Source organism: Typopeltis vanoorti, chromosome 2 (genome assembly GCF_054136105.1).
Source record: "Typopeltis vanoorti isolate ZY-2024b chromosome 2, IOZ_Tvanoo_1.0, whole genome shotgun sequence".
In the NCBI taxonomy this organism is placed as follows: Eukaryota; Metazoa; Arthropoda; class Arachnida; order Uropygi; family Thelyphonidae; genus Typopeltis; species Typopeltis vanoorti.
Genome location: NC_143550.1, coordinates 26883228 through 26907363, shown reverse-complemented (window position 1 = coordinate 26907363; position 24136 = coordinate 26883228). Strand labels below are relative to the sequence as shown.

The window sequence follows — 24136 nt, the reverse complement described above, 5'->3', positions numbered from 1 at the left end:
TGAAGGCATTTTAATTGAAATCTCTTAAAATTTGAACCTCTGAAGAAATGATTAGCATGATTTTTCTGCCATTTAAGGTACTTCAGTATACTGGTTTGTGTGGATTTGAAGCCAGTCTACAACTTCATCATTTTTAATGTGTGGCACTTGATGGCAATTGCCATCTACTGGTTTATAGAGAATGAGGGATTCCAAAAAAAGGGTGAGACTTCAGGATATCTGAGTTGATGTCCAAGCCATCTGAGCTGTAATTTTTTGGCTGTATTGACAAGTGGTTCTTGCTTAGCCAGATTTAGTACAGTAGAGTTGGTGACATGATCCATCTAAGTATATCCAAGGATCAGTCTGAGGCATGCAGTTCCAGAGGAGTTAATTAGAATCTGTAGTTTTTTTTGGTGCTTATTGTCCAGGTTTGAAAACCATACAAGATGGATCTTCAGGTTGCATGGTATAAGTCTTAATTTTGCTTTTAACGATATTAATGATGATTTCCATCTGGAAGTCATCATTAATGAAATTTAATGAAGTCATGGTAATAATTATGAAGATCTCCTGGATGATTTCTGCTATAATGAAAAGAATGTTGAAACAGAAAAAAATATGATTTTCCCCATTATATGGGGCATTTTAAAATCAAGATGCATCTTGACTACTGTGTGTATATCTGGTGTCTTGAACATCCAGATGATCAGAGAGAGAGAGAGAGAGAGAGTGTGTGTGTGTGTGTGTGTGTGTGTGTGTGTGTGTGTGTGTGTGTGTGTGTGTGTGTGTGTGTGTGTGTGTACAGTGAAGTATGTATAGAATTGAATTCAAATTGTGGAATGTTGAAGACTTATTGACATTATTACTTGAACTTCTTGCAGACAGAAGAAGTGGTAATATGACTGAGATTTTTACTGTATTGCCTAAGGTATTGGAACAGCTGAAAGTGCTTTCTTTTTAATAAGCGAAAATCCCACCTTTAGTGAGCTGTCCGTGTACCTCAAGTATTATGGGAAATTAGCCTCCACTTTTAATGCAAAATTATCTTGAATTCTACATGATATTGGCCTTCAGAAATGATTTCATGAGTGTATCCACTCCATGTCACATGTTCAGTTGGATTAGATTAAGATGCAGCCAGTTTTTAGATGTTGTTATTCTCAACAGACTGTAGTAGATTTATTCTGTGTCACGACAATTATCTTTCTAGAATATGTATGGCTTTTCAGAAGTGAATTCTATAAGTGGTCTGTTATCCAGAATGTAGAGATATGATTTTTTTTGTTTGTTTGGGAATATTGATTAAAAAAAAAAATCACTGGACTGATTCCATACCATGAAAAACACCTTAAGACCACTTATTTCGTCCATCACTTGGATAAAATAGATCTGTTTTAGCATCCATGAGAGTGCCCCAAATCCACTTTCTCTAAGTGAAACAAGATTTATCAAAGTATGCCATTTCTGGTCATTCCGAGTCAAGTGTTTGTGGTTTATGCAGTACTGCAACTGTTGCTGGGCACTTGAAATCTTGTTATTGCTTAGCAATCATTGTGCTTAGAATCATAGTTCATATGATTGTTATGGACATCTTTTTTGTATGTGCATATTCCTAGAATGCTGTCTATCATTTTCATGATCTATGTGCATAACCTGGAAGAAGCACACACACATCATGCATGCCAGTGCATTACCAAAAGTTTCAATACTTTTGGTAATTTACTGTAAGATGGAGTGAGGTGCTCATTCATATAACCGTCATCAAATATGTATCTGTAAAAATAATTATAATTTAAAATTCTGAATATTTTTACGAATTGCTTGTTAGAATGTTTATTAGTTTTAGTTTCATAACACACAGTGTCGGTACTTGCGATGTGCCCGTTATTGAAATTGTTTTGTCAAAAAGTGATATGTAAAGCATTTAAAAAAAAAAATGTATGTACTTACTGGATTTGATATTTGTATTACTTACAGGAATTTTATTGTAGTTTATTATTATCAAAAGTTGTGTTTTATGAAGACATTCTCTTATTGCTAATGGAGACAATGTGTTAGCCATTGTGTTTTCTTGCTTGCCACTTTCATGGAGTGTGCATGCTCGCCAAGAAGTTTGATGTGTGATTGACAGCTGACAGAAAGGGTTTGATATCGTAGTAACGAAGAGAAAAACAACACAGCGTTCGGAAGGAAATAAGAACACAAGCCGGCAGATATTTAGATTTGGAAGAAATTGAGTTTTTTTATGTGACAGTCGGAGAAAAATTAATAGTATATTCTGAAAAAGGAATCGTGGGACTATGAACTTTCAAAGTGAAATAAGTATTTATAAATAAAAGAAAATATTGCTATAGGCATTTTAAAAGGAATATTGGAGGAAACGCTAATTGAAAGATTTATAGTAAGTTCCGAAAAGGGAATCGTAGAACTGTGAATTCTTTTAAAGTGGAAGAGTTAAGACTGTCAATAAGCATTAGTGAATAAAATTAGATTGCTATTTACGTTCTAAAGGAATGTTCGAGAAAACTCTGATTAGGAAGTTTCATCTGTATTAAGGACGCCAAATCTAACTGTTATTTCTACTAAAAAGAGGAGACAGAATTGAGTCAGAAAGAATTAATGTGTGCTACATAAGTATTGAGAAAGGATCCTGTGAAAATGAAGAATAAAGCGATATATCTTCGGAAAAAGGCCTTAACAGAGAAAGAAACTGGCTATGGACATTTTGTCATTGTGCAAGCAAAGTGTTTAGTCTAGTCTTAAGTGTAAGTTTATTTTTAAAAGGCCTTGGATCCAATTAAATTTGTAGTTAGTTATGTAATATTGTTTGAAGTGTGTGTGTATATATATATTGTTTTTGTTTTATTAAATGTGTTTATTTTGGTCTTGAGTCAGTGAATTTTTGGATTCTGAAAGAAATAGTAAAAAAGAGGTCATTGCACCAATTGGAGTGAACCCTTGTGCATATAACATATAGGTACACTCGGAAATAAATTAAAAATAATTGTTGAACAGAGATCATCTCTATAAAGAGATCAAATTTAAATAAAAATCTCTTGTATTAACATATCCTCAAGGGATCAGGATACTATGATAGTACTATATAAAATTTCACATCATAACTAATTTCCTATGACATTTTCCCTCTAAATTACTCTGTTATCTATTAGGACTCCAATATTGTCAGATCTTATATTTAAGTCTTCTAGAACATTCCTGAAGACTTAAATGTAAGATCTGGGAATATAGTCTGTAGTCAATAAGTCTTCTAACACATTCCATTCCCCATGGGGCTTGCAACTTGCAGGCATGGGCATTGCTAACCCGGGGTCTCAGAGCTAAGTATGATCTTATTTCAAGGCTTTTGGTCATACTTTTCCCTTACTCCACTTCTTGCTTCTACCCCTCATACTGATATTCTTCCTAATGAGGGTTATTTACTTAAAGCTTTCTATCTGTCTCTTTTCTTTCTTACTAACCCCAGGAGGCAGTCCTCCATTCTCCCTGAAGCTATTAGAGTATTTGAGGGCTAGGGGTGTTTTCTCCTCTTTCAACTAACCACCTTTTGTAACATACATACTAAAATACTGTGATGTGGAAGACAAGGGAGAAACCACCACATTATATTTCCAAGTAAAAGCAGCAATGGAAGTTAAAAATGGAGTCATGCCTGGCAGGAGAAGTAACCAGGCTTCTCAGGTTGATAGCCAACGAAATCCTGGGTACTTCTTCAAAAATGAAGACAAGCAATAAGCTGAATATTGGAACATAGAATGCAAGAACGCTATTAGAATCAGGTAAAATAGAAAATTTAAAAAAAGAAATGGAAAGACTTAAAATAGACATACTGGGCATTACTGAGACAAGATGGGAAGGACAAGGTGATTTCTGGAGTGGAGAATTTTGAATAATATATTCAGGACAAAAGAGCGAGTCAGGCATTGCAATAATGCTTAGAAAAAAGTTGAAAATTTAATCACTACAATAATTAACGACAGTGACAGAAGCATGGCTATAAGTATTCAAAATGAACCAGTGAACCTCAACATTATAATGTTCTACATGCCAATATCACAATGTAGCAATGAAGAAATAGAAGAAATTTATAAACAAATAGAAGGAATTTATAAACAAATAGAATCTGGAACAGTTTTAAAGACGGAGACAATACAATAATAATGGGAGATTGGAATGCTATAGTGGGAGAGGAAGGCAATGATAATGTTTCAGGAAGATTTGGTCTTTGATGTAGGAATGGAAGAGGAAAGCAATTAATATAATTTTGTACACCAAAACAGTTAGTTAGTATATACATTATTTCAAGTTCCAAAAAGAAGAAGATACACCTGGAAAGCACATAGGGATTCAAATAATTATATATTGGTCAAGAAAAAATACAGAAATCAAATAAAAAAATTACAAAAGCTATCCAGGTGCTGACATTAGTAGTGACCATAACCTTGTCTTAATGAAAACAGAACTGAAACAGGAAACAAATCAAAAGAGACAAACCAATAAGATGGAACCTTGTAAAATTAAAGAGTGAAGAAGCAAAGAGAAGATACCAAGAGGCAACTGACCATAATATTCCAGAAAACATAGAGTAATATTGTGAAAACCAATGGGATATGATTAAAGAGTCTATTATAAATGCATCAAATCAATTATTGAAAAATAAGAAAAAAAAAAAAAGAGAAAACATTGGATAACAGATGAAATACTTGGCCTTATGGATGAAAGAAGAAAAATATAAAAATGGTATTAAAGAAGATGTGGCCAAATACTAATGTCTTAAAAATCAAATTACAAGAAAATGTAGACAAGCCAAAAAAGAATATCTGGAACAATATAATAACATAGATGAATTATTTAAGAAAGAAAACATAGAGTACCGTGTAAAGAAATTAACAAATTGACTTTCAAATTTAATAAGAATAGCAAAAACAATGCCATCAAAGACAAAAATGGAAAATTACTCATAGAATCTGAGGACATATTAAAGGAATGGAAGAAATATCTTGAAAATCTCTATAATGTCGACGAACTACATGTCAATATTACCATAGAAAATCAAAATGAAGATAACCTAGGACTCCCAATAATGCAAGAAGAATTGGATAAAGCCCTCTCAGAAATGAGTAAGGAAAAAAGTCCAGGTGTAGACAATATTCCTATAGAACTACTACAAAATCTAAGTGATGAGACAAAAACCTTTCTCTATCAAATAGTCGAAATCTATGACAGAGGAGAAATACCAAAGGAGTTTATGAAATCAACTATAATACCAGTACCATAAAATAATGCTAATAAATGCAGCCAATTTAGAACAATAGCTTTAATCCCACATGTCAGCGAAATTCTGCTAAAAATTATTCAAACTAGAATTTATTCATGGATGAAGACCAATTTGGATTCAGAAAGAATAAAGGAACAAGAGAGGAAATACTCTGTTTAAGAACAATAATAGAGAGAAGAATAGACCTTAGTAAAAATACTTACATTTGCTTCCTTGATTTAGAGAAAGTTTGATAAAGTAAAGCAGCAAATACTCCTAAATTGCCTAACTAATATCAGTATAGACTTGAGAGATAGAAAAATAATTTATCAAATATATGAAAATCGATATGGACAGATTAAAATCAATGATCAAGGAGAGAATAATAAATATAAGGAGTGGAGTAAGACAAGGATGTATACTTTCACCACTCATTTAATTTTTATATTGAAAATGCCATTCAGGAAACTAAAGATAAAATAAATAGTGGCACAAAGATAAATGGTGAGAAAGTCATGTGTTTGACATTTGCCAGTGACATAGCTCTTGTAGCAGAGAACAGAAGAACATTAAAAACAATATTAGAATTATTGAATAAAAACCTCGTAAAATATAAAATGAAAATCAGCATAAATAAGACTAAAATCCTTGTTACGGGCAAAATCCCTATCAATGGAAAACAAATAAAACAAGTAAAAAGCTTTAAATACTTAGGAAGGCTAATAAGAGAAGATGGCAGAACAAGAGAAGATGTAAGAATAAACAATGCAAAAGTCCAATTGTTTAAGATCAAAAGCATTTTAACAGGAAACCTTAACCTACAATTGAAAAAAAAAAATTAATAAAGACATTGATATGGAATATCACACTGTATGGATGTGAAACCTGGATTCTAGGTGGAGAAGACATAAGAAGATTGGAGGCTTTTGAAATGTGGTGCTGGTGCTGCATGAACAAAAAAAAAAATAGAAAATAATCAAGCGAACAAGTCCTGAGAGAGAGAGATAAGCAAAACAAGAAGTCTAATTACATCAATCAAAATTAAAAGAGATGGGAGGTATAAACATATACTTTGGCATGATGGATTTATGAAAAGAATAACTGAAGGCAAAATAGAGGGGGAAAGAAGAAGGGGGGAAGACCAAGGGAAATAAGATTTGTTCACGAAGTCAAAGAAAAGTGCGAGCCTGAGGAGTTACCAACAGATTAAGAAGAAAGCCAATGACCAAGTGGAATGGAGGAAATTGCTTTTGAGTTACCACTCCCAAGAATGATTCAACTGATGTTGAAAGTATTTCTGACTAGATCTTGTTGGTCTCCTGGCATCACACTTCTTACACACTTTTCTTTTCAAACATAAGCTTTACTAATATTTTCACTCCCATTCTATTTAGTTGACTGTACCACCTGAGAAGAGCCTCCATAACTCAGTCAGTATAGACGAAGCCCTTTGGTCGGAAAGACCTGGGTTCGATTCCCTTCAGTGACGTGAGGAACCTTTATCTGGTCTCTTTCGACTAAAAGTGAGTTAGCCAGTCTCATACGAAGGTAAAGCGTTTTTACACCCAGAAACTCGGGTTTTTCATACCCCAGAACAGGCAAACTGGCCCTGTGAACACACATGGTTACAGTCATGAATATGTCAGCCATATGCCAGTCCCAAGCCTGGATAAAATTGGGGCGTTGGGGAAAGCAGTGGTGAACTACCCTGTAAAAATCTCACCAGGAATGCTTTGTGGACAATGCCTACAAAGTCACCTACAGTCGGAAATGACTGAAAAGGGAAAATCGGAATCTACCACCTGAGATTAGCCCTGCCCACACATTCTTGAATGCTAATAATACCAAGCTCCTTCCTGATATTTTCATTTTTAATATGATTCTGTTATTGATTCCTTCTGTTCATTCATCTAATTTTTCTCAGAACACATAAATATGTGGTTGCCAAACTTTGATTAACTGTCTAATTTCTAACCCAGCTCTTAGATCTATAAATTTAAAATTGGTTTGCACACTATCTTGTATCCACCTAGTTTAGTGTGTTCAGTAATTTCTCTCTTATTCCATGTAAATTTATTCAATTAAATCCCCATACTAGCTTTTCTAATTCTGTTTTTTATTTCCATATTTATTTTTACAAAATTATGGAGGCGCTACTGCCGTGAACAGTTATTTTAATTTCCGTGTTTGACACCTAGTTCTTGTGTTGAGTGGTGGTAAGAGTTCGTGTGTATGTATTGTTCAGTATGTGCCGGTCTGTCGTAAATAGTGAAGTCAATACTGCTTGAAGAAAGACTTGACAAGTATATCCAGAAATGGAAGTGTGTACTTACTTTCAGTTTCAATTGTGAATTGTTTGTGTTGTTTGTTCAGATGGCTAAGGAAGGTATTTGAAATATGGTGGCTATAAGGACAGATAATGAAAACTTCACCAATGCCAGACTTTGGGTTTGAAAGTAAAGAAATCTAGAGCATGTTGCTCAAAAGCTTCCATATATAAGTTAGCATTAGTTGTAAACCCATGGCTGCACCCTCTTTTTACAGGTAAAAAAATAGTTTGCCACACAAATTATCAGAACATAGTACATGGACAAAAGGACCATGATATTGGATGAAAATTTGAACGGTAAAAGAACTGCATCATTGATTGGGACATTTGTGAAAAGCACAGATACATTAAAATTGACTAATCATTATTCTAATAACCCACTTTTATCAAGTGATGTTTTTAATTTTATTTACAAAGTATCGCGTGTTTTTTATATAGAAGGGAAATGACCTGCTAACTCCCTGAGTATCTATACTAGTTTAGTTTCTTGGCTAGGTGATAATTGGGACTGTTGATACCTTCAACTATCAGCCAAAGCGGCATGTTCTCCATATGAATCTTAGGTAGAACCATAAATTCTTGAGGAGCATAGCATAGAATTATTTTTTTAACTGTATCAAAGGGTTATGAAGTAACTGATTTCAGTAATTCTGTGGTTTTCTTTTTTAATGTAATTAGTTGGGTTATTTTATAGGTGTTATTGTCATCAGAGATTAAATTATTCTATTTTTTTTTGAAGGTAAGTTGTTTAGTTTAAAATAACTATAACATTCCCTTTGTCAACTTTAGGGATTATGATATCCTGATTTGCTTTTAAAGATTTCACAGCTGCTGATTCAGTTTTGGTGAGGTTGTTAGTTATTGCTTTAGTATTTAAAATATTTCTAATCATATTTTATCAGCTGTTACTTCAAAGAAACCTTATACTTCTCTCAATATAATATGTGAAATCCAATTTATTAATAGGGCACCTAGAATAAAATCTCTGTTCACAAATGTACCTCTCAAAGAGACACCTTACAACTATTTACTGACATCTTCCCACAAGATATCATAAAATTATTCTGATTCATAATGCACTCCGGATATTTCTTGTGTCAAAACAAATTCTACAACCAAGTAGAAGGAATTGCCATGGGAAGTCTGCTTCCCCCTTCTCTAGTCAACTTTTATTTGGAGCATGTAGAAGACATCCTTTTTTTTCATCTATATACCCTCAACCTTCATTTTGGGTTAGATATATAGACAACGTTTTTGCAGTGTGGCCTCACGGCAGAGATTCCTTACCTTCCTTTTTAGCCTAAATCAATATTTTACATCCTCATATCAAATTCACCATGGAAATTTAAAAGGACAACAAATTATCCTTTTTAAACATCCTTCTCATTTGCTCACCATCAGGTAATTTAACAACATCAGTCTACAGAAAACTCACTTTTACTGGACGTTACATTCTCAAACAATCTACACATCATCCTTCTCAAAATACAGGAATCATACAATGTTTAATTCGACGAGCTAGAACTAATTGTTCAACTCCCCATCATTTACAGAAAGAACTTTCCTACTATCAAACAATACATGAAATTAAATGGCTTCTCTGAAAGGACTACACAACATCTGTTTGACTCTCACAAGCCAAACCAAAACAACAAAGAATCAGTACATTGAGTTCCAATCCCATATATCTCTGGAATTTCAGAACCAATTTCAAGAATTTTGAAGAAATATGATCTAATAGCACTACTTATGTTCCTATTGATAATATATCCATCTATTTTCCCATCATCTAACCATAAATGCTCAACTATGTCTCTTCCTGGTGTATACCAAGTTCCATGCAACTGCCATATTTCTTACTTTGGACAAACCGGATGTTCTATAGAAAAAAAGAATACAAGAACATCAATCTTATATTCTTCACAACAAATCCAATAAGTCTGGATTGGTGCAAGATGGAATAGAGACAAACCACAACATTCTCTGTTCCAAAATTCTCCTTCTAATGTGTAGTTTCTTCATTACTAGGCTACAGTTTTAGAAACAAGTATTTCTGCTTTTATGAACAACAAATGATATGATTATGAGTCCTTGTTTATATATATATATATATATATATATATATATATATATATATATACACACACACACATATATATATATAAATGTTTATCACACTGATAATTCAGTGTGATAATTTAGGTAAATTATTAAATAGGAATATATTTTCTTGGCATTTTTAATTTAATTTATAACCTAACCAGGTGGAAAAACTTTCTACAACTATCATTCCTTGTTCTTAGTTTGTTGCTTATGTTATCATTGGCTTGTAGTTGGCTGTTCTCAGTCATTCAGTGATGGCAAATTTTAACTACCTAAATTTATTCATTGGCTATTTAAAAACTCATCCTGTACACTTCAGCACTACATAACAGCCAAGGACACCTAATTTAGCCCACTAGAGGACACTTTTTAGGACTTTAGGCCTACTCTCAGTTGACATGCTTCATCTTCATTACTTAGTGTAGTGCCTGTGCACATCTTATGTTTTTTATTTTCTGATGATGACAATTTGACTTTGCTAAAATATAGCAAGTATTAATTAAATTTATTTTAGTTAATATAGTAGTCTGCATTGTAATATTTCCTTTAAAAAAATAATGTAAAAATACAGCTAGAAACAGACTAGTGATGTGCCATGGCTTGATTGATTGAAGAGGAGAGAAATCAACAGTGCCTTGGACTTGGTCTGAAATTGGTTACTTATAGTAATATCAGATTGTATGCCTAAAGTTAATAGGGTAAATGAATGAATCTTGGATAAATGAATAAATCATTGAATTGTGCAAGAGTTTCTAAGAAAAAGGATGTTATGGAGGAGATATATATATATAAAAAAAGGGTTATTCCTCTGTTGCATGAGGTGTAATCAGACACAGGCTAGGTAGTGAGGAAGGAGATTGACTCTAGCAGTAAAAAAAATCCTTGAGAATTGTACAGTTATGTTGCTAGCAAGAAAAAGTGAATATGGAAGGATTCTGAAGATCAGGAGAAGGTCAATGAATTATTAATTGCCATTCTCCATGTTTTTATCTAATGTGTGACCTTACAATAATATTCATATAAATAAATCTGGTAAAGCATTTTATTTGAATAAATATGCATATCTGGCATGCATATTTATTCAATAAATCTTCCTCCTTCTCCTACACCATATTGTGTATTATTATTCTAACATTATTCAGGTTTTTTATCAATAACCCAAATTCACTCAAATATTCATATATTTATATAATATGAATGTTTCTAGCATTCTATTTTGTCAAAAAAAAACTGTTTCATTGCTTAAGAGTGCATTTTCATTTTACATAACATGAATAGTATACTGAAATAGCTGTTTCACATATTTCTTGATCTCAGTTTAGTGATGCCTTGCTCTATCTTACACCAGTACAACAGGGGTTATACAAAGTTAACCATGAGCTTCCTCTTACTGGTATGAGAGTTGATATTCCAGTTCAAGAAGATTATCAGAATGAATTCAGTATTATCAGTACCACTCGCTCCTTTTCTCTAGCTGCTAGGTAAGAGTAATTAAGCACTAATAAGAATAATTAATTAATAATATATAATATGAGCTATATATATATATATATATATATATATATATGGGGATGTTTCAAATTAAAGTATGCCTATTCAGAGCAATCTGTAGACAAACCAGTAGACAAAATATCCTCAAACTTGGGGTATCTCCTTACCAGATCATGGGGAAGAGATTTTGACAAAAAAAAAAAAAAAAAAAAGTTCAAAAAATGACTGATGGGGTGAGCTGGAAAAATTGCATTTTACATTTCACAGATGGTATGCGATACAAAAAACATATCAGATAGAGTTGACATAATAAAGGAGCTGAGACTAGGTGACCAGTGGAGGTGATGTTCTATGTACTGTGCAGGACAAATAGTTGATACTGCCATACAGCATCGCCTATAGTGGAATGCTGCAACAGATTTATCAAAAAGTTTGCAAATGATGCACAATTTTGTATTTCAATTCTACCAGTGAAGAATTTTGCCCCAATGTACCATACTTTTGAGCTAACCTCAAAGTCAAAAATCACGGAGGTTAAGGTCTGACGAATGTGTTGGCCATTTCATAGAAAATGAACAACTAATTACTCTATCCTCTGTGAAATGTTGATGCAATAATTGTTGAACTTCATATTCCTATTTGGGGAGGTGCTCCATCTTGTATCAACACTGTTGTGTTGAGGGTACCTAAACACAACACTGTGTTCAGGCACCTTCTTTTCTGCAGTTGTGGGATAATGAGCTGTCTCAACATGTCCCAATTACCATCCATCTCACAGCACATATTTCCTCTATCAGTAGGTTTTTATTTATTTATTTATTTTTTTAATTGTCAAAATCTCTAAGGTACCCGCTAAGTTTAAGGATGTTTCTTCTACTAGTTATCTCTTCCCCTCCCTCCCTCTTTTTATAGATTGTTCTGAATAGGGGCATTTAATTTGCAATACCCTATACTGTACATATAATGAATAACACTGGAGATATTATTGTCATAGACCTGATGTTACATCATCTTTGTGTATAATCTTTCTGTTCTAACTAACTATTCTAATCATTCTATTTGTTTTGGTTATTTTAAACTCATAACTTACAAATAGACTATACTGTTCTGTGTAATGCAATATTTTCATGATAAACTTGTAGTGTCTTAAACAGTTTATCACTTGGTATCGTGTCAGTTGTCTTTTCCAAATCTGGAAAATAAAAATAATTAAAAAATAAATGGTATATAGCCTAATATTGCTTCCTTCAGCTTCCCCTTAACTATCTCCCATGCACTGTTAACATTCTTCCTTTTCAAGTTTTTGCCTTGACACTACTTCAGACTGCCTTATAATGTTCTCACAATTGTCTGCCTTATAAGTCTACACATATATCTTTTCTTAATTGAAAATTCCACATATTTGTGGAATTTTCCTCCCAATTCAAGACTGCAAGTTGACACTCTCCACAAACATAGGCAATCAGAGACAGTCTTGATTATGGACAAATCCTTTGATGCCATCATCTAGATCCCCACTCTCAAAACTCAAGTTCCCTACATCGCATGCTATTTCAAGTAAGTACCTCTTAGTAGGTGAATGAATTCAGTTTCCTTCTTCCAGTCTGTGTTCTCATAACACATCCTTTCTATAACCCCATGATTTCTGTTCATTTTTTTTTTTAAACTAAAAGTCTAATTCCAGTAACCTCAGTTTGACCTGAATCAAGCTTGTTCATTTCCAAATTTCTCTTCTCTCGATATATTCAACATTTAGGTAGTATACAATAAGAGCCTCCATAGCTCAGTCAGTTTCAATGATGCTCTTTGATCGGAAAGACCTGGGTTTGAATCCCGTCTAGGACATGAAGGACCTTGATCAGGGCTTTTCAACTGAAAGTGAGTTAGCTGATTTCCTACAGAGGTAGAGAATTTTTCTTCTACCTCAGAATAGTTTGCCTATTCTGAGCATTTGCCTCAGAATAGGCAAACCAGTCATTAGAATACACACAATTAACATATATGATACTCTGCCTGTGGGAAACTACAGTTGGTCCCCTGCTGAGAGGCCATGAAATCAGGCAAGAAACCAATGGACACAATCCAGTGGTACCCACAGCAGTGCACTGGTTAAGAAACCTTGCCCATGCACCAGCTAGGGGATCAAATATATATATAATGCCATAGTTATCAGCAGCTCTGGGAATTGATATGTTTCTTGAACAGCTGAAGGTTGTAGTCTTTGGAGAAGAGTGGGAGAGACTGTTTTAAAAAACAGAGATAGGTGAAATGAAAGGAGGAAGAAAATTGGTTTGGTAAGTTTGAAGCTGGACAATAAGTAAATGTTAACTGCCACCCACTCATTCTCTTATAAGTTATAGAAGAAAGTGGAGGAATGATGGTAGTCATTTCACAAAACAGTGTACTATAATAATTATAATCCTCAGTTTTAGCCTTTTACTGACTTGCTAGGGCAAAAACTTTTCCATCTTTCAAAATAAAATAAAAAAATCTAGTGCTAGAATCTAATCCAAAGATTAGATTGCTTATGTTTCATATTGATGCTCATGCAGCATGTGTGTCAGAATACTGATAAATTTCTTATAAGTCTGATCTTTAAAGTACCTGTGGCATGACTATAAACAGCAAATTGCACGATAATTACAGTAATTAATTTTAATGAAATGAAAGTACAGATAATCATAAAAAAAAATCAGCTAACACCTTTTTATTCCCATATAGGAAGTAGGTGAGGCTGTTTAGCCCTATCTAACTTTTGGAGACTGAGTGGGCAGGTCAATCTCCACTGGCAACCAATCAGAGATAGCTGGCCCAAGGCTATCAATAATTAAGTGGCACACAGTGAAGAGAGATGGCTCAACAATTGCCACCATCTCGTGGTCCCTAATCTTAACACAGTATATTTATGTCTGAAATAATTTGGGTTCTACAGTCAGTTTTCTTGAGTTTACGGGACGGAAAACCCGAGTTTCTGGGAGAAAAAATCCTTTTGCCCATGCCAGAGATCGACTAACTCGGGAACCGGTCGAAAAAAGGCTTAGAAAAATTTCCTCTAGTTGACGACTAGATTTGAAACAAAGTCTTCTTTCGTGCGGTCAAGTACCGTGGGGGTGCAAACACCACATCCACTGAGCTACACAGGCTCACTAGTACAGATATTTTGTACTGAAAATAATATTACATCATCATTGCATAGAAACAAGCAAATCAAAGAAACGGGAATACAAGGTACATACAACAATCAGTTTACCAATTGCTTGCCATGTGTGCTAGAAATTGATATGTTAATGTATATTATTAAAACTATTTTTGATGGTTACATAAAATGAGAATCTCCCAAACTTTTGGGAGAGAGACAATTGTTCCGATTCAGATTTGGCTGATGTGAAAGGGCTTTACTAAACATCAGCCAAATCTGAATCAGAACAATTGTTTCTCTCTCTCTCTCCCCCAAAATTTGGGAGATTCTCATTTTATGTAACCATCAAAAATAGTTTTAATATTATATATTAATATATTAATTTCCAGCATGCAGCAACAATTTTAATTGATAAACCAATTGTTGTAATTACCTTGTATTCCCGTTTCTTTGATTTGCTTCATTCTACGCACTGATTACGCACATAGATTTTGTACTTTCATTTATTTAAATTAAGGGGATATTAAATTTTTGATTTGATATTTGATTTTCTAATAGAGTCAAGCGCAGTGACATGTATAAGAAGAGCTCCTGATTGGGATAAGTTTTCTAGGAAAATAATTAAATATATATGGTTAATTGTTTGAGTAAGAGAGGCTGTAAATGTTGTGTGTTACTGGTTTTATTAGCGTGGAGAATTTTTTTTTGCAAAAACTTAATTACGAAATAGTAACCTGCAAAAAATGGCGGTGGCATTGTCATTCCATGACTTTAATTTAGATTTCGGTCGTTTCGTTAAGTGTGAAGTCTGTTATATGTATTTTTTTGATTACATAAATGATTTGTGGATATTTGGTAAGGAGAGTGTGTGTGTGCGAAGTGTGACCTGAACGAGGAATTGATGAATGCAAATATGAAATTGATGACAGAAAGTGTTAGTAGCGAAATTGTTGCGGGGAACATGAGTACACGTTTGCAAGAAAAGGATGATGAGAATGAGAGGCGAAAAAATGTTAAAAAAATCAGTAAAAAAGAAAAAGAGCAATTTGAAAACCGTAACGGATGTTAAAAGGGATGAAAGTGAAGTGAGAGTGGCGGAAGGAAACAAAATTGAGAGAATGAATGAAACTAGAAATGACGTGACGCAGAAATCGAAAGAATGGATGATAGCGAAAGTTCGATGCATGTTGGACAGAAACAAAGAAAGATGAATGAGTGTGACAATGGGAAGAATGATAGCGAAAGTTGGACACATGGTGGACAGAAAGTACGGAAACAAAGAAGGATGAATGAGAGTGAAAGTGAGAAGAGGGGGTCGAGAGTTAGAAAGATTGAATGATAGAGAGAATGTGTCGCGAGATTCGGAAGTTGAATTGGATTGGATGAGGCAAGAAATGAAATGGATGCGGAATAAAATTAAGAAAATTCGGGTAAAATCTATTAAAATAAATAATGATGGCATGAAAGAGTTAACGAAAGATGAGCGAGTGGCGTTGTATGGCGACTCCATTATTAAAGGTTTGTTGGATGAGAGGATGCACAAGGTATGTTTTCCAGGCAGTAAAATGAGTAGAGTGATTGAGGCATTGGGTATGAGGCAGGAGCGAGCAAAAGAGTTAATAGTATTAATAGGTATGAATGATTTGAGAGACACAAAGAGTGTGTCAGAATGGATATCAGGAGGCTGCTTAGAAGGATAAAAGAGAATAGTGTGACGGGAAGAGTAGTTAGTGTGTTGCCTAGGTATGACTTTGGTGAAATGAGGCAGAGAGCAAGGATTATGAATGATATGCTGGCTGAAATGTGTGAGGAGATGGGAGTACAGTTTGTTAATGTGTGGAATGAGTTTGAAGGACAAAGTGAGCTGTATGGGAGCGATGGACTGCATTTGAGTGGTTATGGTGTGAGTCGCTTGGAGAGACTGCTGCTGGAAGGTAGAGAAGTGAATAGAGAGAATGAATCAGATCGAGAGGGGAGTGATGTGGAAGAGCAGGAGAGTAAGACAGGAGAGATTGAAGAAGTGGATATGAATGGGGAAGTGAGTGGTATGAGTATAGAAAATGAGAGGACGGGTGTGCAAGAGCAGCAAGGAAAAGGGGAGGCTCAGGGTGGACAGGGGTACACAGCATGAGAAAGGTGGATGCTCCAAGAGGAGGTGAGCATGTGTAGGCAGGAAAGGAATGAGATGACCAGGGATCAAGAGGAAACAGTTGGAATTGAAAAGGGTTTTAAAATGAAGAAGCAGAAAGGGAAATGGCTCCAGTTGAGCATGGAGAGATCGCATCTAGTGAGTGGTATCAGTGGAACTAGCTGTAGATCCAGAAATGAGCTGTTGTGTTTGTATACAAATACTAGAAGTATAAGAAACAAGGCAGATGAAACGGTTGCACTAATTGCATCTGTTCACCCAAAAATTGTCGGAATAAGTGAGACATGGTTGGAAGAGGATGACATCCTGACAGGAATAGAGATGGAAGGGTATGATGTGTTTCGTGAGGACAGAAGGGGTAAAAAGGGAAGGGGAGTGCTATTGATGATAGAGAAAGAGTTATGTCCATATAAAGTAGAGATGCAAGAGGGAAATAGTGCCAGTGGTTTTGAGGCAGTATGGTGTGAGATAGAGGTGAATGGAATCAAATACTTGGTGGGATGTTGTTATAGACCAGGTAATGTGGATGGTGGTGATAGTGAAATGTATAGACAAATTAGCCAAGCAAATAAGAAAAGGGTGATCATTATGGGTGATTTTAATTATGGCAATATAGACTGGAATGATGAGATAGCAACTGGAAGTAAAGAAAATGAGTTTCTTGAGTTTTTGAGGGATAACTATCTCAGACAGTATGTAACAGAGGGCACACAAGGATTGAGGGTCTTGGATTTGGTCATCTCATGAGAGGATGTAATTATAAACGAGGTGTCAAATCATCCACCAATTGGTGAGAGTGACCATGAGGTGATTACTTGGGTGGTTGCCAGCAGTGTGAGGACCTCTGTGAGAAAAGGGTATATGTGGAACTACAAGGGGGATGATTATGAAGAGCTCAGGAGACATCTTGCAGGTGTAGCGTGGAATGAGGAGTTAGCTGGAAAAGAGATAATGCAGCTTGGGGGATTTTCAAAAACTGTTTAGTAGACGCAATGTCTAAATGTATTTGAAGGGTGAGAAGGTTAAATAAGGTGGGTGTGAGATGGATGAATAAAGAGATTAAGCATGCAATACAGAGAAAAAGGGCATTGTGGAGGCAGCATAAGAGAAGTGGAAATAACTAATTCCATGAGGTCTATAAAGACCAAGCAAAGAGGTATGACTGCAATGAAGCCAAAAAAAATCCTAAGGAATTCTTTCGATATGTAGCCAGCAAAAGAAAGAATAATTATGGAAGGATGACATTGATTGGAGAAAATGGTATAAAGACAGCTGATGCAGAATGTGTGGTGGAGATACTTAATGAACAGTTCATAAAGATCTTTCAATCTTGTGAATGTGACTTCATGGAGAGATTGAGAGCAGTTGATGATGGGGAGGAGAGCCTGAGTGTAAGTGAGCAAGAGGTGTATGGGGGAGTTGAGTGAACTAGATGTTAATAAGGCTGTGGGACTTGATAATATATTGTCACGTATTCTGAAAGAATGTACCAGGGAGTTGACACCTGTCTTGACATATTTTTTTAATATGAGTCTTGCACTCGGTCAAGTTCCTAAGGAGTGGAAGGAGGGCAAGATTCTGCCACTTCATAAAGGAGGTGATCAAACTCAAGCATCAAACTATAGGCCTATCTGTGTGTCAGGTGTTGTGGTTAAGTTGTTGGAGAAGCTTGTGAGAACGAGGATCCAGAGTTGGGTTGATAACAATGGTATTATCTTTGATGGACAGCATGGATTTGCTAAAGCGAGGTCATGTTTTAGTAATCTACTTACTTATTACAATAAAGTGACTGCCTTCTTGGACAGAGGAAAAGGATACACAGTAATATACTTGGATTTTGCAAAGGCTTTTGATAGAACATCTCATGATAAGTTGACAGTCAAACTAGAGCAGATGGGGTTGGATATTAGATTGGTGCATTGGATTGGAGACTGGCTATCTGATAGGTATCAACAAGTTGTGTATGGGGGGGAGCGATATCCAGGAAAAGGAAAGTCACTAGTGGGGTGCCTCAGGGGTCTGTTTTAGGGCCATTACTGTTTAACTTGTATATTAATGATATAGGTGAAGATTTGGATGGAGATATTCAGTTGTTTGCAGATGATGCAAAGTTGGGATGAACCATGAAGTGTAGTAAAGATGTTGTGGCCTTACAGGAAGACTTGAATAGATTGAGTGATTGGGCACTGAAATGGGGATGTGAATTCAATGTTGCAAAATGTAAGGTTTTAAAATTTGGAAAACAAAGATGGGATGCAGAATTTATGCTTGGTGAGAATATATTGTTGGAAGTAGAGGAAATAAGAGATCTCGTGGTGATAGTGGATAAGGATCTAAAATTTAGGGGACACATCGCTGTGAAGACAACACAAAGGCTTCTGGGAATGATGCGGAGGACACTTACATGTAGAAGTAGGGAGATTCTTGTTCCGTTGTATAAGGCTTTAATTAGGCCACACATGGACTATTGTGCCCAGATTTGGTCACTGGGTTTTCAGAAGGATGAAGAGATGTTAGAAAGGGTCCAAAGGAGACTGACTAAGGTAGTTTCTGACCTCTGAAATGTCGAGTATGAGGAAAGATTGAGAAGGTGTAATTTGCAGAGTCTGGTGGACAGAAGGAAGAGGGGAGATATGATAGAGACCTACAAGTTGGTAAGGGGTTGTTATAGGATCAATGCTGGAGAAGTTTTACAGAGAATAGTGGGAGATCAGGGGAGAACCAGAGGTCATCCCTGGAAACTGTATAAAGAGGGTGTGAGTAGGAGAGTGAGAGGCAGGTTTTTTTCATGCAGAGTTGTGAATGATTGGAATGCCTTGCCTGAGAATGTGGTTTCTGCAAAGAGTTTGAATGTGTTTATAACATGGTATGATGAGCTGTGTGTGTGATAAAAGGACCTCCCAGATGAGTCTTTGATTCCATGAGGTCATGGGGTAGTAATAATAATAATAAATCCCACATTATTTCAAAATCAAATAAGATACTCGAAGATAGAAATCAAAGAGTTTCATGGCGAATATATAGCAAAGTATAAAAGTTTCGGCACATCCTAGCGTAAGCTAAGCACATGGTACCGGGGCAACTCGTAGCAAAGGTGTGTGTAAAGTTCTGATCACTATCCTTAGTATTTCCCATAATGTAAAACACATCTCCTAGGAGATGTATGATGTTATGCATTATGGGGGAAGGTCACTACCCAGACCGGTTTAGACCTTTTATTGAGGTCTCATCAGTGAGTAGGTAGACCTAGATAGTACTGAGGTTGTAGTGAGTAGAACTTATATACTTTACTATACGAGTTGCCAAAAAGGTCCACCAATAAATTACTGAAATAAACTCTACTTCTACTCAGTATTATCCAGGTCTACCTACTCACTGATGAGACCTCAATAAAGGTCGAAACCGGTCACCCAGACCGGTTTCGACCTTTCAAAAATTATGGGGGAAGGTCACTTCCCCCATAATGTTTAATATCGTACATCTCCTAGGAGATGTGTTTTACATTATGGGAAATACTAAGGATAGTGATCAGAACTTTACCCACCTTTGCTATGAGTTGTCCTGGTATTGAACCATTTGCTTAGCTTACACTAGGATTCAGCGAAACTTTTCTAGTTTGCTATATATTCGACAGGAAATTCTTCAATTTCTATCTTTGAGTTCTAAACCCACTCTTTTGAGTGGATTAAGGACCTCTGCATGCAATCACAAGGACCTCTGCATGCAATTGCGCTGTCTCAGGCATCCATATTAAATGGATGCCTGAGACAGCGCAATCAGTAAAGTGTAGCTTGTATGCAGAGGTTCTAAACCCACCAAAAGATGTGTCCAGTTAAGAAATTATGGAAATCTTGGATATGGCCAAAGTTTGTTTATCTCAAAAAAAGAAATGCAGTTATTTATTTTTTCTACTACTCTCAAGTATGAGAACAATTTACTTCGCTTTGTTAGGCATCAGTTTATGCTATACAAAGTCAAGGTGTGTGTGTGTGTGTGTGTGTGTGTGTGTGTGTGTGTGTGTGTGTGTGTGTGTGTGTGTGTGTGTGTGTGTGTGTGTGTGTGCGCGCGCGCTGCGCTGCGCGCGTATCGCTTTTTTGGTAACAAATGATTATACACATCTCCAGGATTTGTGCAGTGATATTGAAATAGCATGTTTAGTATATGGGATGTTGCAGACGAGATTGTGGTATTTATCAAATATGGACAAACTGGTGTATTGTTGATAAAACATGATCAAAATTCACATATCATATCTGAAATCTTTGATGTGCATATATTCATTGATATCCACTTCTGATGTTCAAGCTTATATTTTTGATTATTACTCACATGTTGTTTAAGGAAAGTGGCAACATATATAAAAACTAAATACATATTATTTTCAATAATACACTAGTATCAGTATGTTCACTATGTCACTAAGCTAGAATGAACAGGAGAAGTACAGGGAGGCCTATAATCCTAAATTACACCACGTTTTTGCTCTGAGTATTCTTGGCTGGTTGTCTGTAGATGAGTTCCCCAGATCAAAGGAGAATGAAATCATATTTGTTTAGGTTAGGATATTTAGTGAAGGCAGAAGCAGATTCAGTGGAGTAAAATGATTTTATCCTGTATCCAAGGCATGGCCTTCTGAACCTCAGCAGCCATAGTGATGGAAATTGATGTATTCTTGGTACTCTAATATTCTAATGTTGGCTGTCCTGCCTATTTGGTCCTAGTAGAAAAGGTTGCATTTTTATTTTATTTATTTATTTTAGGATCTTGGCTGGTGTTTCATAGGTGTGCCATGGATATATGGAATGATGATGATGGATTTGTTGTGATCACTTTGGAGAGGAAGGGGTACAGAGATATTAGTATTCGTTTTGTCTGGTAGGGTATAGCCATTGGCTAAACAGGTGTTTTGTATGTGGTTGAGTTCAGTAGTGAGTGCAGTGTTATAAGACTAGGGTTTTTTTATAATGCCACACTATTGGGAAGGGAGGTGATATCCTTGTTGGTGGATGTATTCACCTGCATGTGTGGGTTTTCTATTGATTGTGAAGGCCGAGAATCCATCGGGTTGCTTGTAATAAAGGTATCTATGAAGGGAAGACTATTGTTATTTTCTATTTCTGTTGCGAATTTGATCTTTGGGTGTTGGCTTTTCATATGGGGAAAAAACTGTGAGTACCTGGGCCATGTGGCTAAATAGCAAACACATTGCCTATATGTAAAGGATGTAAAAAGTAGGTTTGTTGGGGTGTTTGCTGAGTTTTAAGGTGTACCTTTTAAATATCTCCATAAAAAATGAGACCGTAGCTGTACATTCTATTTATTTATAAAGAGAGTTCATGGTGAACTGAAACAGAGCTGAGATGGCAGGAGGAAGTTCTGCTTGAATTAGGTCAACAGTTCTTTAAGTGAGATCTTCATAAATAAAGAGGAGATATCAAACTTACCAATAACTCAGTGTTGAGGAGGGTCAATAGGCCTAGCTTTTTATTTGTGAAGAGGTGTTGCTAGTAATATGAGAGAGCACTTTGGCTAGTTTGTAGGTGGGTCTAATAGTAGATGTCATAGAGTCTATGTCATCTACTATTAGACATGGCCATATATTTTACCAGATAATTATTACCCTATAATTTGTGGGTTACCTCCACCAGCCGCGTGACATTTTTCAGAATTCTTCAAAAAGTTTTGATCTGCATATTTCTAGGATTACAGTTTAGCTGGCAGTAGGTAGGTAGACTGGTCTTTTAGAGGGGTGGTCTTTAGTATAATGTAAGTGGTCGATAATTACAGTAGCATTATCCTTATCTACATCCATTATTTTTGTTTTACTGCTTTAAACTCTCTGTTGGGCAAGTTACTTTTAGTAAGCTTTGCCTGTGATGACATGGTGACTACATCTAGCATACTATTGTTGGTTTCAGTGTTGGCAAGGTTCTATATTCCAGGCTTGTTTTTGTGTCATAAAATCTTTTGGTCAATATATTCCTGGGAGCGATGGCTAAGTTATAGCCATGCCTGTGCATTAACATATATATATATATATTATTTTGGGGTGGCCTTAGAGACTTTCATGAGATTTTATGCGTGTGTGTGTGTGTGCAGGGGGGGGTTCTATAGAAGGCCAAGGATCCATCTAGTTATTCTTGTAGGAAGGCTTATACGTTGGTTATACATGCTTACTAAATAACTTAAAGGAATTCACAATGTACAATAGAATATAAATTAAATAAAACTTTAATAAATATTTCCGATATTTCGGCAACGTCACATTCCATCTTCACAGGAACTCAAAATAAAGATACGTGCATGCAGGCATTACACACAGTAAATGAGGAAGAAGCGAGGAAACTATTGTTTCTCCTAAAAGTCCTGATGGTGTCCCCTAGCGGGCTATGTAGGTATTCTTGGCCATTGGGCTGAAGGTCTTCTGATGTATGCCTCCCAAATTTGGGGCAGTCTCATGCAACCAAATTTGTTGAAGTTTGCCATGTTTCTTAGGGCTGAGGCTGATTCCATGAATTACAGGCATTACACACAGTAAATGAGGAAGAAGCAAGGAAACTATTGTTTCTCCTAAAAGTCCTGATGGTGTCCCCTAGCGGGCTATGTAGGTATTCTTGGCCGTTGGGCTGAAGGTTTCTGATGTATGCCTCCCAAATTTGGGGCAGTCTCATGCAACCAAATTTGTTGAAGTTTGCCATGTTTCTTAGGGCTGAGGCTGATTCCATGAAAAGTCTTTCAAATTTGATTTTGCTATGATGTATTACTGTAGCTTTCTTCCACTGTATTCTGTGACGTGTTTCCAGAGCATGGTCTGCAAGACCAGAGTGGCTGTACTTGTGAAAACGGATGTAGTCCTTGTGTTCTGAAATTCTAATATTCACTGTCCTGCCTGTTTGGCCAAAGTAAGACGGCTTACAACTGCAAGGACTTGGTATACACCAGGTAGGTCTAGGGGAAGTGGTTGGTCTTTAGTGGAGCGGATAAGGGAAGCCAATTTTCTATATGGTCTGTAACAAGAGGTCAAGTCATGTTTTTTTAAGATTTTGATAATTTCTTCCGAGGTGCCTCAGATGTAGGGAATGGTGATGGATTTAGAGTAATCTTTGTTGTGAAGGGGGGGGGGTGTCGTGGTTTATTGATTTCAATATTTTTTGGGGGAGTAGCCATTGGCTGAGAAAGTGTTGAGGATGTGGTTTAGTTCAGTGTTTAGGGCATTGTCATTTGAACAGATTAGTTTAGCCCTGTTGTATAGTGTCTTAATAACTCCATATTGTTGCGAGAGGGGGGGGGGGTTGTTGGTGGATGTATCTGCCTGTATGGGTGGGTTTTCTATAAACTGAGAAACCAAGGTTCCACCAGGTTGACGTTGGCAGGTGACTAGTTTGTATAGGAAAGGGAGGCTATTGTTTTCCTCTTTTTCCTGGGTGAACTTGATTCTGAGGTGTTGGTTGTTTAAGTGTGCTAAGGAGAGGAGTGTGTGTGTCAGAGCCATGTGGCCAAATAGCGAACACATCATCGACGTAGCGAAGCCATATGGTTGGTCTTTGTGGGGCAGAGTTTAAGGCTTTCTCTTCAAAAGTCTTCATAAAGTATTACTCTACCTAATTTTGCTACATCAGCAAACAACTGAATATTTCCTTTCAGGTTATTTCCTACATCATTTATGTA

The 24136-nt window shown here is 35.9% G+C and overlaps 1 protein-coding gene across 3 annotated transcripts in view; it reads left to right on the top strand.

The window, feature by feature from the left end:
• The window catches only part of LOC150108891 (uncharacterized), a 461422-nt gene that overhangs the window by 287476 nt on the left and 149810 nt on the right, over nucleotides 1–24136 (top strand). For all 3 annotated transcript variants that reach the window (XM_090410738.1, XM_090410720.1, XM_090410728.1), the window contains one exon: nucleotides 11007–11170. In XM_090410738.1, coding sequence (XP_090266864.1) covers nucleotides 11007–11170 — 164 coding nt within the window. The remainder of the gene's footprint in view (nucleotides 1–11006; nucleotides 11171–24136) is intronic.